This window comes from Harpia harpyja, chromosome 22 (genome assembly GCF_026419915.1).
Source record: "Harpia harpyja isolate bHarHar1 chromosome 22, bHarHar1 primary haplotype, whole genome shotgun sequence".
In the NCBI taxonomy this organism is placed as follows: domain Eukaryota; kingdom Metazoa; phylum Chordata; class Aves; order Accipitriformes; family Accipitridae; genus Harpia; species Harpia harpyja.
Window position 1 is genome coordinate 18847874 of NC_068961.1, and position 14506 is coordinate 18862379.

At 44.8% G+C, this 14506-nt stretch overlaps 2 protein-coding genes across 4 annotated transcripts in view; one reads left to right on the forward strand and one right to left on the reverse strand.

Annotated features, from left to right (window-relative positions):
• Positions 1 to 8108, reverse strand: part of SEPTIN10 (septin 10) — a 30330-nt gene extending 22222 nt beyond the window's left edge. Inside the window, exons 1-3 of one of the 3 annotated variants that reach the window (XM_052773775.1) lie at positions 8038 to 8108; positions 5868 to 6107; positions 114 to 231 (exon numbers count right to left, since the gene is read on the reverse strand). In XM_052773775.1, the coding sequence (XP_052629735.1) occupies positions 114 to 231; positions 5868 to 5999 (250 nt within the window). In that variant the 5' untranslated portion in view covers positions 6000 to 6107; positions 8038 to 8108. Of the gene's footprint in view, positions 1 to 113; positions 232 to 5867; positions 6181 to 8037 lie in introns of those variants that run through there. The other 2 variants (XM_052773779.1, XM_052773778.1) reach the window with 2 other exon arrangements.
• Positions 8109 to 8304: 196 nt separating this feature from the next.
• SOWAHC (sosondowah ankyrin repeat domain family member C) lies at positions 8305 to 13337 on the forward strand. Its single transcript, XM_052773774.1, is given in 2 exon segments — positions 8305 to 8686; positions 8688 to 13337. Coding segments are annotated over 2 exon segments (1542 nt in total). The 5' UTR covers positions 8305 to 8395; the 3' UTR covers positions 9939 to 13337.
• Positions 13338 to 14506: the final 1169 nt, after the last annotated feature.

Here is a 14506-nt window from a genome sequence, read left to right on the forward strand (position 1 = left end):
GTTCATGCTTAACATTAAAGAAAGAGCTTAACATTGCAACTGGATTTAAATTTCAGTCACTTCTTAAGGACAGGTATACTACTAAAGCCTTAAACCATGCAGATACTACTTACCAATGCAAAGAATGTTGAAGCAGAAGCCCTGCTTGATGGATTTTTTAACCAGTTGATCAGGTAAACTACCAAAACCAACATGCCCGGACAAGGATAAAGTTCGATAGCCATCATTTTGCTACAGAAAAATCATTTAAAAGTATGTTAGTGAACTAAGTTGCAAAGCAATTAGCAATGGCAACAAAGGAACTCTACCAGTAAGCTAGAACACATTCATTATGACTTACGTGGAACCAACAAAAGCAGAAGTCTGAAAAAAAGATCTGTGAAATCAACCATATTCCATGATTTGAGAAAACATACAGATTTACTTCACAGGACAATTTGCAGACTCAAAGTCCATGTTTTGCAAAAAAAAAAAAAAAAAACGAAACACAAACAAAATAAAGCAGACAAGTCCAGCTGAAAATGTAAACTGAAAACTGTTGACAGAAAATAGATCACTGTTGGCTTGCTCTTAGAAATAAAGAAAAAAATATTTAAAAACAATTTAAGCCACAGAATTCAAAATAGAGACCATAATCACAGGAGGGTGTATGTTATAATCAGAACTCATTCTGAGTACCTAGAATTGAAATTGTTATTTATGTAAAATAATACATTATCTACACACCAGAACTCTAAGAGATAATATTCTATTATTAGAAATGTCTAGAGGTGCAATGCTTTCTCTTATGTTTCCAATCCACATGGAATTGGAAACCATTACTGGTTCCTGGGAACATGTATATAGCCAACAGTAGGAAATTTTTTATTTAACACTTACAAGCCCATAAAAGCACCACTTTTTATAATAGGTATGCACAGCAAGTTTCAGAATTCTTGTAGCTAAAAGGATATGGACATTCCTCACAGCAAATACTCATCCTCTTCTTGTTTCGCACAGGACTTCTTGTGTGGGACTACAGACTGCACCAACTCTCATTTTAGACTATTATAATCAGATAACTCCATTTTGGACTAATATAATGAGGAAAAATGTGTAAGCAAAGTGAACAATTTAAAGAGAAAATATTACATCTTAAGGCTATAAAAAAAATAAATGTTCATTCAAAGCAAGTCTGAAAAAAGAAATTTCTCGAGGTATACTACCATATGGAAATTACTATCAAAAAGGGCTGAGAAACACTGAAAACTGTCAGTATCCTGTCCATTTAAAGACAAGCGTAACTGAGAGCGGCAGCACGTCTAACAACTATAGTTGCACAGTCTGATATTCAGACCACCTCTATCACCACCAATATAAGACAGCTCCTCTATAACAAACCGTTAAGCCTCCACACCAAAAGCCAGCGCAAGAGGCTCAGCGTAACTGTAGAAGGGAAGCCTTTCACCTTCATGTCACCAGCCTAAATCCAAACCGTGCTGGGCTACCTTCAAAATCCCTGCATAGCCATTTGTTACTCTCCAAGAAAAAACCCTAGCAGAAAGAACTTTATTTCCTTCCAGTCCACCTGGATTTCAGTGGACAAACCACCAATACCCACAACCTTACTGACCATTTCCAGAGGTCATTAGAGCACTACCACGTCATCCACAAGAGACTATGTCAGGATTAAAAAGCGTTTAGCTGAGGAAACTGGTATTACAGCTGTATTTGCTGCACAAAGCTAAGTGCAGAACCAGACGACTGGAGTCCTCATAGCCATTAACTCCGTAACTTCACTTTCAAAAGGAAGGGAGAGATTAATTACAATTTAGCAATTAAACTCAAGAGTTTACTGTTTTCTGGAAAGGAAAATCAACAATCGTTAGTTCTTCCACTGCTATATTGGCTGTTTATCACTGAAAATTTGACCAAATTTCTGTGCGCAACAGAGGACAATGAGAAATAATAAAGATGAAAAACCAGGTGCCTTCTCTGTGTTCTGCTTAGAAAGCTAAGGCTATGCTTGTAACTTAACAGACATCTGGCTGTATCACTACTTAAAAATTCCTATCAGATGGTTAATTTCTTTGTATTTCTAAGTTTCTCCCAAAGATGCTTCTTACAGATATGTATTGCAGTCAGGAAAGAGAGTAACAATTTCTGCAATAAGTATTTACACAATTGCCAAGATACTCTGACATCTTAAATGTGCTGTTATTTTAAGATAGCATATTTCATCTTTCTTCAGTACATAAAAGTTAATTTAATGACACTACACAGTTATGAGTGAAAATTAAAACCATTGTCCTGGAAATGTAAATATATAAAAGTATATGGCAAGTTCTAGGTCATTCCAGACACAAGACAAAAAAAATTGGCATAAGACAGAAAAGTCCTGGTAAGTTGTAAAAACAGCTTACAGAACCTGGTACTTAGAGGAACTTCCCCAACAGAAAAATTGTGTTTTATGCACAGCCTGCTTCAGCACTGTCTGGGGGGGGAAGAGACATATCATCTTCACTTTGTGCATGCGGAGATGACACAAAGATATTAGTTGAGATAATAAAGGGAAAGACTAAGAGAGCAAGACCATGAATCTCATTCACCCCATGTAGCACATAACATACAGGATAGGAGAGAACAAGAATTTCAAGCAGAAATAGCACTATTTGTATCATTCATGAGAACGTGTTTTAACGTCTTGTCCTAAGGTTCTTGTTTTAAAGAGAAGACTGGCAAACTGAAGGATGATCAGAAAGGGATTCAGGGTCTCAAAAAACATTTTTACAGAGAAACAGTACAGAAATGTAGCCTATATAAGTTCTTTCAAGAAAATGGCCAGAGTTGACTTGATCACAGTACATAGAATGAGGAGATTTCTGGTTGCACACACAGGCAAAATAAAAAACTCAACAGTAGATTAATAGCAAAATTTTTAAAAGCTAGAGACAGAAAGATGCAGAATCGATTCCTATTTAAAAATACAACTTTTAAAAATTTTTTTTACTTTAACTGCTCTTAAACTGTTCAGACAGTTGTCCCAAGACACAACAGAGTCTTCAGGGATCAGCTTCACAAAAAATGCTGCAATAAAAGTTCTTAATTTAGACTTCAAAACTTTGAAGAAATATTGCACAGCTTAACTTGAGACGGTCTCAGTCACGCTGATTTAGAAGCCTCCATTCTTGCGTGTTTATACTTCTCCACGCAACAAACATTACAGTACTGAGAGCTACTGTTCTCATTTGGAGACTCGCCTCCTTCCACCTTGCTTACGGAAGAATCACTTTGTGAACCTGTTCCATCTGACATCACTCGGAGCATTCTCTTAATGGAAAAGCAATAGCCTACATTTTTCCTTCTGAACTTTTCCAAGGGCATCACATGTCTCTCCCTCAACGCCAGCACTTCATACAGCTTCACTCTGCTATGGTCTAACAAATACACAGAGAAATTAAATCCACAAAACTGACCCCGTGATGCCTGCATTCTTACTATTTCTCAAAGAAATAATGCGTCATCCAGTTGACAAACAAGTTACTACCGTATCACGAGTTTAGAAAAATGGTGACAACTCAAAAATTAAGAAATACAAATCAAGCTGAAAGCAATTAAGTCACCAGATTAGCCAGTCTTTCCAAATTAGTATCCGTTGGATGGAGCAGCTAAACTGTGCCTGAAGACAGCATCTCATCAAACTTTATTCAGTGAGTAACTCAAAGTTTGTAATCTGAATGCTACGAGAGCTGTAATACTCCTGTAAATACTTCCTGTTTCTCACTGCTTTCTCAGAATTCATATTCTCATCAAAATAGCACACAATGCAGATCGCTTGAGATGGTCCAAATCACATCTCACTCCTTCCCTCCTCCCCTTTTTAAAGGGTTGGTAGCATAGCTTTCACAGAACTGCATCTGGATTTCTGCAAATTCAGTTAATGAAGTATATCGGTTTATATAAAGTCATCTTGCCCACTAAAAACAGCATGCAAAGAAAAATCATTGCCTGAGACAAAAGTAACATTTAATTTTTTTTTCTTTCAGAAACAAAAAAAAATTAGTTATCTTTAAAATTTGCCACCTATTTCAGGCTAAAACTGCACAACACTGGGCTGTTCCACAGCAAAAACTGGGTCTCAGACTACACGCATCTCTGCAGGAGCCTCCCGCAGAACCAGCCTTGCAGTCCAGGCAAATAACTAGCTTGCGACTCTGCCTGTAGAGCTGACTGAAATTTGCCCTCCAAAGCTTGAAGAAAAAAAGGAATCAATGTTCATGTGCTTAGGCAGGAGGTGGGGATCCTGCCAGGCCCAGGAGGCTACGCGGGCTGCACAGAGGCTTTCGGAAGGATGCCTGGGCATCAGCCACGAGGGTGGACATGCCATGGGTGCTCCGAATGTGACTCTCTCAGAGCCCTGAGTTTTCCACTATCACGAACAGGTGTGGACATTCATTAAACCAGAAAGTCTATTTTAATCTTCCAATAGCAAATTGCATTACTCTCTTACAGTCAATTACTTTCCTAATAACCAAAGTTACATTTCATCCCGTAAACATCAATGTTGCTATTGCCTCATAACACAAGGTAAGTAGAAAACTACAGATTTTGGAAGTAGAAAAATACTTTCCATTTTTGGGTAGTCAAAATCTAAGATGTAGACGCGTAGTGTAGGCATGCATACCATTGACATCCCTCGATGTCAATACATGTGTGAGAGAGAGAACAGATGAGATGAGTAGAGGGAACAGAAAGGAAACCTTGGCAAAATAACACAGAACAGAACAGAAAATATAGGAGGATGAGGCAGAAGAAATAAAAAGAAAGAAAAGTACATGAAGATGCAGAATAAGGAAGGAGATATATTAAAAATTACATGGAATTAATACATCAGTCTATTCTATAAAATAAAAAGCAACACACAGGAGTCAAGTATGGAACAAAACATCCCCCCCAAAAGGTGTGTAGAAAAAAGAAGTATTGCCCAAAAGACGATTCAATGAAAACTCATTTGACAATTTCACTCACAGTTATCAGGTAATTTAATCAGTCTGACAGAAACAGTAGACAACTTTGAGGGATTGGTGCAAACATCAGAACCCCAGGATTCTTCCCTCACCTCTTTCAAATTACTTCTCACATGGCATTCTGGTACACCAACTATTTTCCTTTTCTATCCTACTTCAACACAGAATACAGCTGAAGTTGCCTTAAACCATAGGTCACCACAAAATTTCCTTCACACGTGTATATACAGAGAGACCTTAGAAAGAACCTTAAAAAAAAAAAAAAGTGACATTTTTGCCCTATGTTTCTGTCTGAAGAAATCTGAGGCAGGACAGAATCTTCTTGAATGCCCTGAAATCACCCAAGATGGGCACGGGAAAAAGTGACAGCCTTGTCAGTAGAGAATAGCGGGCACAATGTGCAAGTTGCCACTGAAGACAACTTCTGGGCTGTAATTTCAGGTATTTAGGAACAAACAAACAAGCAGAGACACTTTGCTAGTTTTCCAGTTGTGATGAGGTGATTTCTTCCCCAACAGGCGTTTAAGTAACTTGAACATCTAGCACCTGTAATACCTGTTCCGCCACTGATGCCTATGGATAGATGTGGCAAGAAGCAGCAGGTGGGAATCAAGACTCAACGACAGAAAAGAAACCAGTTCCTCACAGCTAGTACTCCATGCACCAGGCAAAGGATGATGACGACAGTGCTGCTTCAGATAGGACTGATCAGCTACTGCTACGCAGGAAGAGAAAGTGTTCGGTTTTGCGGTCCGCACAGAAAGGCCTCTCTTGACCTGTGTGTTTTCAAGGAAGGAAAAACAAAGAAACGGAAATCTGGTGCAGCCCTCTGAGATGACTGTGACACAGAAAAATACTCACGCTGGTATCAGTACTGGTATCACAACTGCACTCGCTTTCGGAAGATCTGCGCCTCTTTGGCTGTGCTGGCTCAGCTGTGCCTGTTGCAGCTTTAGCACTGTGTTTCCTGAAGAGCAGCAAGTCAGTCTTCATCACCCTTGACTACATCAGCCCCTTGTTGTTGATGTTGCTTGTCCAAATGAGAAAGCAATGCTGGTCTTGGACGCGACAATGGTGGCTGCTATCAGAAGGCCTCTTGGACTGCAACAAGGAATTTTTTTTTTCCTTCTAATTCATCAATGACGAGTACTGTATGTTGTTGTATGGTGGCAATGGCTGCCAGAACTTTCCCAGAAGTCAAGTTTTCAAATATCAGAAGTACTAAATACTTGCACCTCAGACTTTTTGCAGTCTGATTGTAAACAGATTTATAGAAGGTCAGACTGCGTTCTGAGAGTGATTTTACATTTCTTTTGCAAAACAACTGAAAACAAAATGTTTCCCAGAATGTAGTAAGAAACACTTTAACAATTATATAGCATGGGTTAAACTGGGAAATATTATTTGATGTCAATATAAATATATTTTACATCATTACACTTACATCATTTACATCATTTATGTTTATAAACTTAACGCAAAATCACCCTCCTCCATTACAGAACTATGTTACACCTCTGTTTTTACAGTATTCTCTGTAAAGCTTTCCACATACACGCTTCTCTCTCTTCCCATACCAAATCTATCCACTTAGTGGACCCTCAGTCCCAGTGCCACTCACTTTTGCTGATTTACTGCATCTCTTCACACTCTTCATGCAAACATTAATTAGCAAAATCATTTTGTTATTGTTTCTCATACTTGGGTTCTTTTCTTTCCACATTTTTCCGGTCTCCCACGAGAGCCAGGCTGTGAAGTACTGACTCTCCATCTCGCTATATATACATATTACATACGAAGAGAGAAAGCTTATACAAAGTTAATGCATTACACTACGCTACACTGCAACTCCAAAGGATTCGTACAGGCCTGAAAGAGAGTATGTATGAAATGGAGCTCTCTGGGTGGGAGCCCCGACAGAAAGCAAGCTATGCTCAGCAGTCAAGTTGTGAGCAAGCGGGGGGAACATGAATGAAGCCCTTTCACTCTCTGGCAGACGTTGGCCGGGACGTGGTCGTGCCCTGTGATGGCTTTAAGAATGGTCCAACAAATAACTCTTTCAGCAGCCAAACTCAAAGCAGCCCCTCTTCCTTCTCGCACTCCCACGCCACTCTCTCGGGTGTGCCATCGAGAACCGGAGCAAGACACTGCCCCGGATGACAATCACTCCAAGGAAAGGAAACTTCAAAAGAGTAACCGTTGTTTTCCATTTTTTTTCAGTTCACGGGACAACTTCGCACACAGCTCTACCGGCGTAACTGAGGTGTAACAGCACGGTGGCAGGAATGAGCCAAGAATCACCAGAGACAAGTACTTTATCTACCTTCCTGCTACCAGAAAATACAAAAGCAGCCAACTACGCAGCCAGGGTGGAGGATTTTTCCCCAAATTCCTCCCACTTCATGTTGTTTCTAGAACCCTTCAGTGCTTTGCATTGCTGAGACATAAAACAGAGCTGGAAACTCAAGTCATAAGTGAATCCACTTATTCCATGTTCCAAACCGGAGCTAACGCTCCAGCACTCACGCATGGATGGGTTCCACATCTTAAAAGCATAAAGCTGACAGCTTTGCCGTTATGCGTAAGAAAAGCATTTCTTCCAACGGCCAAGATTCAGCGCTACAACCTATTACTTGCAATACGCGATAATACGCTACAGGACCTCTAAGAAGGGCAGCACCTGAAAAGGACAGCCTTTAAGAACAAGGGTTTTCTGTAAAAGCCTGGCAACTCCGGGAACTACATGGCACTCCAAGGCTTTATTTCGCCTTCTAACCTAAGCCCCGCGGCCCCTTCCGACCCCCCGGCGCTGAAGCAGCCTTCACCCGCTCGGCAGACGGGGCATGGCCGCCTCTCCACACGCTCTAACCGCCGCCCTCCTACCGTCGGTGCTGCCTGAGCCGCCTCGGGGTGACACCTACCCCCGGCTTCCCCTCAGCGCAAGAGCCGGGGGTTATCCACCCCCCCCCCCGGTGCCTTAACTCTCGGCGGAGCTCCCCGTCCCTTCCCGCTCCCGCGGAGGAGCACTCACCGGCTGCCGACCGCTGTGGGGAGCGGCCATAACCCCGCGAGGCGAGGCGAAGGAGGGAAACGCGCGGGCGGAGCTGCCTCTGAGGCGAGAGCCCGCGCTTCCACCGGTAGCCGCGACGGGGCGCTGCCCGCCGCCGCGCTGAGGCAGAGCCACCGGCGGGCGGGGCGGGAGCCGCCCCGCTGAGGCGGGCGCTGGAAGCGCGGGCCCCTCCCGGCCTGAGGGTGGCGTGGCGCCGCCGCCGCTGCCGTAGCGCACGGCAGAGATTGCCGGGGCATGCCGCCGTGAGGAGGAGGAGGAGGAGGAGGAGGAGGAGGAGGAGCAGCCGCCGTGGGGGCGACGCGATGGGGTAGGCGCGGTGATGGCGGAACCGGCGGAGCTGCGGCAGGAGTCGGTGGTCCGGTTTCTGGCGGCGCGGGGCGGACGGGCGCGTAACGCGGAGCTGTTGGAGCATTTCCGGGACTGGCTCAGCCCCTCGGAGCCCGGCCGCCGCGCCGCCGCCCGCCAGCGCTTCAAGGAGCTGGTCAACGCCGTGGCCACCGTGCGCCAGGAGCCCGGTACCGGCGTCAAGTACGTGCACCTCCGCCGCCGGTACTGCGCTCCGGAGCCCGCCGCCCTGAGCCCCGGGGAGAAGCAGGCGGCGGCGGTGGCGGTGGTGGGGGGGGGGGGACAGCGCGGAGCGGCCGAGCCCGCCGCCCTCCCCGCGGGCGGGCGCTGAGGAGGCGCCGCCGCCGCCGCCGGCGGGCGAGGATGCCGGCAGCCGCCCTCAAGCCATGGGTCGGCGGGGCGAGCCGCCCCGGCCGAGCCCGGCGGCGGCGGCCGGAGGCCAGCGGAGGGGCTCCCGGCGGGGACCGCCGCCGGTCGGGCGCGGCGGAGGCGAGGAGGCTGCGGTAGCGGCGGGCCCGGGGCGGCCTCCCCCTCCGCCGGCGGAGGAGGCCGGGGCGGCGGAGGGTCCCCCCGGGGCGGCGGCGCAGGGGGGCGGCCGCAGGAGCCTGCGGGAGGCGGCGCGGGGCGGTTCGCCTCAGCTGAAGCGCGGAGCTCTCCCCGGGGGGGGCCGCGGCCGCGGCGGCGGCGGCGGCGACTCGGACAGCGCCTCGGTGGCCTCGTCCTCCGCCGAGGAGGAAGGGAGCACCACCGGTTCCGTGGCCCTGGATCCCCTGGAGCACGCCTGGATGTTGTCGGCCTCGGACGGGAGGTGGGAGAGCCTGGAGGGGTTGCTGAGCTGCGAGCCGGCGCTTCTCTGCAAGCGGGACTTCATCACCGGCTTCACGGTGCTGCACTGGGCCGCCAAGCACGGGCGGCAGGAGCTGCTGGCCACGCTGGTCAACTTCGCCCAGCGGCACCAGCTGCCCGTGGACATCAACGCCCGCACCAGCGGCGGGCACACCGCCCTGCACATAGCCGCCATGCACGGGCACGCCGAAGTGGTGAAGCTGCTGGTGGGAGCCTACGACGCCGACGTGGACATCCGCGACTACAGCGGGCGCAAGGCCGCGCAGTACCTGCACCAGGGCACCTCGGGGGATATGCGGAGCCTCGTGGGGGCCCTGGAGGAGGAGGAGGAGGAAGGGGCTGCCGGCAACGGGAGCGGGCGCTGGAGGCTCTCCAAGGTGTTGCCCGCCAATCTCATGAGCTACCGGCTCTCCCACCACCACCACCATCACGGCACTGGGGAGGAAGCTGAGGGCACCGAAGGGGCAGCGGTGGCAGGCAAGGGCAAGGAGATGACCAGGAAAGCCTCCGGCAGCGGGCGGATGAAGCCTCGGCTTAATAAGATCCGCTTCAGGACTCAGATCATCCACAACACGCCCTCCTTTCGTGGTGACACCGAGGAAGAAGAGCACGAGGAGAAATCCCTGAAAGCGTCGTTCAAGCTCAGGCCAAAGTCCAATGTCTTTGGATAAGGCCGGGGAGCAGGAGGTCTGGGAGGTGGGCGCACGGACCAAAGTGCCCTAGGGTGTAGCGCGGAAGGTGAGGCAGGTACAAGCGGGTGCTCATCTACACTCGTGGACTCTGGGCAGATGGGTCTCGAGTATCTTCCTTTAACTCTCAGTTCGGTGGGGTCAGCGAGCCCCGTGGGTCAACGGGGCTCTGGTGGCTTCCAACTCCCGAGAGCAGCTGCCTCAGCTGGGCCCTCAGTGCTGAAATGAGAGGCTGCGGGTGCGTTGAGAAACACTGGGGTGTTTAAAAGCTGTGCTCCTTTCTCTCTAAAAGCAGGCTTTGGGATCGGAAACCTGTGTTAGTGAGTCTGCTAGGATTAGTGAGTTGAGTGGGGAAAGGAAAAGTGCAAATGCCCTACTCTTATCAACTGGTACTATAAACTACTTACAAACAACTTGCTATGTAAGAACAGCACCTCAGTAATATGCAAATATACTTTAAGTTTCTCTTTAACAGCAATACCACCTGGCACAGTGTGGAGTTGGGTACCCAAAATGAGATGGTAGATAACGGTTTCCTGTCAGAATCCAAGCTTCAATCCAGCAAAGACTTGAGCCTATGTTGACTTTATTCATTGAAAATTGCCTGATTTGACATCGTGAATATGTAAAAAAAAAAAATAATCCATTGCACTGCAAACAATGAATAAAGTTGACCATGTGCAGAAGTCTCTGCTGTCTGAGGTACTACTGAGCTTGCTTATTGCTGTTGGAATACTAATACAAGATAATGGAAGCAAAGAGTCTTTTTATATATTTGGTATCTTATGTTTTGTCTTAGGCAAAGCAATTTTATTTTAATCACTGTGAATTCTCAAGTGCCAGACCTAGCGCAGTTCCAGTTATTAAGTCTGGTCAATTCTTGTTAATGTTGTTTGTGTAACTCGCTGCATTTAAAATCAGAAAATTGTGTTGTTATGTGCTACCTGTGAAAGTTGTTCTCTTTTAGAAAAGAGCACAGACACCATTGCATGAAGTCTTCATGAAACTCTAATATGGTCCTGTAATGTAATAGCTACAGGTCTGTGTTTGCTAGTAACTTGTGTGCCAATCCCTTCAACTGACTTTGTGCAGAAATGGCGAAAAAAATGAAAAAGAGGGGAGAAAAATGACAGAAGGTGTGTAAATTCACATGCGAGGTAAATAACTAGAACTTTGAAAATCTATCCCTGTTTATCATCCTGAGTGAAAGCAGTATAATGACATATTCTAGTTAAGTGATGGCAATGGTGTTTGAGTTCTTTTAAACCTGTATTTCTAGAGAAGTGATAAGCAAGGCTTTGAACTGTTGTTTAACAACCCAGTAAGTCTTAATCTGATTGACGAGCCTATCCGTCTGCTAAAGCTTTCAGAAACCTTGAATCTTGTTTTTCTGCTTTAAAGGTAGCAATTCCAGTGAAATCCAGGAGGCAGATTTGTATCCAGACTCAGTTTTCCTTAAGAATGAGGTATTGAGCTGACCCTGAATGCTGCTCAAGGTAGAAGTTCATCTGTGCTTAGAAGTTAAGGTACAGCCAATTTCAATGCAACTTTTGTCAAAGCTTGTTTTGAGTTGGCTTCTTCAGAATGTACGTGCATGTCTGGCCGGTAACTAACCAAAAGTAGATAGGCTTTGACATGTTAAAATCCAAATTTGAGACACTGATTAAATGCATGCCACAAGCTCTAGAACACCTCACAGGGAAACTGCTGCTGGGAGTTGTGCACTTTCAAGGTAACAGCTCTCTGTGGCTGTTGCTGGTGGCTTACATTTCTTGTAACGACAGAGGAAGAGAGTGCTGGTGATTCACTGGTTTCAGACTTCCCGTGCAGATAAATTACCAATCTCTGCACTTTGTGTCAAAACCTAATAAATGACAGTATTTGCCTAGGCATTCAAGCAACACTTAACTATTTCTGGGAAAAGTTACATGGGAAAAAAAAAATTGAATCTCTGCATAGGTGCTGGTCATTACTTTTGTGCAAAAAGACTAGAAATTATACAGAGGTTCAGCTTTAGTTTATAAGCTGTATTATTATAGATTTCACGTGCCTTCATTTTGGGTTGGTTGCCACAAATGTGATGGATAAAATCAGTCTTGCAAAGCACTTTGTCTTTATGTCTGTGGGACAGGACCAGAAATTTTCCCTAAGCCCTTCCTGTTTAAGCTTGTACAAAAATGGGGTGTCTGAAAGGGGAGGGGTAATAATCATACGAATTATACTGTAGAGCTAATTCTTCTGTAACAGAGAAGAGAATTAAATGCCTAAGTCTTAAACTTCCTTCACTCTGGAAGATAAATAGCTTTTTAGACTTCCGTAGAAAGGAAGTTTCTGACTGAGCACTAGCAACATGAGCCGTCTTCAGCATGGCCACTTCTGAATTGAGCACATATTCCATGCAACTACCTGTGTCCAAACCTTGTTAAAGTAACTTTCTGCTTTGAGAGTTTATAATTCTTTCATATGAACTGTTGGGTGAAGTGTTTCTCTCTTCACATGCAAATAGCAAAGAATTGCACAAAAATACTGAGTCTTAGATAGTTGTTGGGGTCTGGGGAAATGATTTGAGGGTTTTGATGCTTTGGGATTTGGAATACAGCACACTTTGGATTTTAAAAGACTAACTGGAACATAGTTTTTTCTTGCATAATACAGTAGAACTTTGGTAATTACTAAGGGAACTTAAAAAATGGTAAAAAGATGCCTCGTTTATAACTCATTATTTGAAGTATCAAACTGTTGGTCCACTCATACTGTTTAGCTGTCGATTAATGCAATTTCACCATAATGGTCCAAAGCTCTTTGCAAGGTGGGGTGCAATAGAGCAAACATCTCTGTTGGTGTTTGAGATGTATTGACAAATGGCTAGATAACCACTAGTGTCTGTCTGCGCTATGGGGCTAAAGCACTTTGATTTCACATTATGACTTGTTACATTCCACATGGTTACTTTTTATAACATGAGCTAAAACTTAAGTTTTGGTCGGAGATAGGAAAGGCTTGATGCCCTGTTTCAGAATATTTACAGTCTAAAGGTACTCTTGAATCAAATATTTTGGATACATTGCCTAGAAAGATGTGAATTTGAAATAAAGTTGTATGGTACAGAAAACTGGAGCACTTACTGGTGTCTTTTTCATGGTATGCTTGAAGTTACTGAATGTGTTTGTTCACTTTTTATGATGGTGTGTAAGGCAGCAAGACTGTAATGTAAACATTTGATATCTTTTATTGTATCTTATGTTTGAAATATTTTAGAGGCCTGGAAGCCTGTCAGTTTTTATTAATACAACTTTTTATGGGTGTCTTTCTGAATGGCTATGAGTTAAGAATCTGTAAGCTTTAGTTTTACTGAAATAAAAAGAGCCCATGAATAGTTTATGTTTGAATTGACTTCTGTGTGCTACATACTTAGGTGCTACTTGCATATTGGCTGTTAAAACCATGTACTGTTTTGTCTTTTTTTTTTTTTTTTATCATGAAGATGCCTGATATGGGGTAACACTTGAAGAATAAGACACGGAAAAAGTACAGTTGTGTTGTTTGCAAGACAGTAACATTTTTCTTTGGCAGTTGCTCTCTAATAGCTCATGTCAAAGTAAATGAAGACACAACTTTTTTTTTTTTTTTTTTTTTTTTAGAGAAGTATGTCTAAATAAGGGCCTGGGAGAGCGGCACTGCTTAACTTAAAATAGCGTCCTGACCTTATTTCTAGGCAGCTAAATATCTCTGACTCTGGGAAGACTAATACTAGTTTTGGTCACTATGTAAAGGTCAATACCTAATTAAAAAAGGTTTAGGATTAAGGCTTTTTGTAACATGTCTTAACTACAGCTGGCAGCTTCTCTAAAGGGAAGTTTCATTTCATTACCAAGCTAGACTGTGGGATTTGATATATCTAAACATTCTTTGAAGCTGTTGCCTTACCAAAATATATGTTAAAACTAGTAAACCTCATGCTGCCAGTAACTCCTCTGAGAGACATCCAGATTTGTGCTTAGACTGAAAAAAGGCTCGGCTGTTACCGTGCCGGTGGGTCAGGACGCATGCAGCTCCAAACCAAGCAACCCCAAATCAGTAGTGTGGGGACACAAGTGAGAGGAGGAGGGAGGGGGAAGCGTTCTTGGAAGCTGTGGGGAGAGTGGGGCCGTGTGGGAAACGGCTGAGGTTATGGGGAGGCTAGAGGACTCGGTAGGAGAGGAGTCTACGTGAGCCTTGCTGATCATGCAATGGCTTGAGTAGTTGTTTAGAAAATTGTATGTAAACATATATCCCTTCTCCTACAGAATAACAATTGAGAGAGATGACTTGCTGAGAGCTCAAATGTAAATTAATGTCTGATGTTAAGTATTTTAGTTGGTCCTCTTACCAACATTTCTTAGTGTAGCTAGTACCATTTGCAAAAGCACAAACAACTCTTGTGTTGAGTGTAGCTACAGCTGTCGCAGGACAGTCCTGGTACGTCAGATTGGTCCCACTTAACTTCAGGCTTCTCACTGGGAGAGAAGCCCTTCAGCATTGCATTGCTAACTTATTTTTCCATTGGCTAG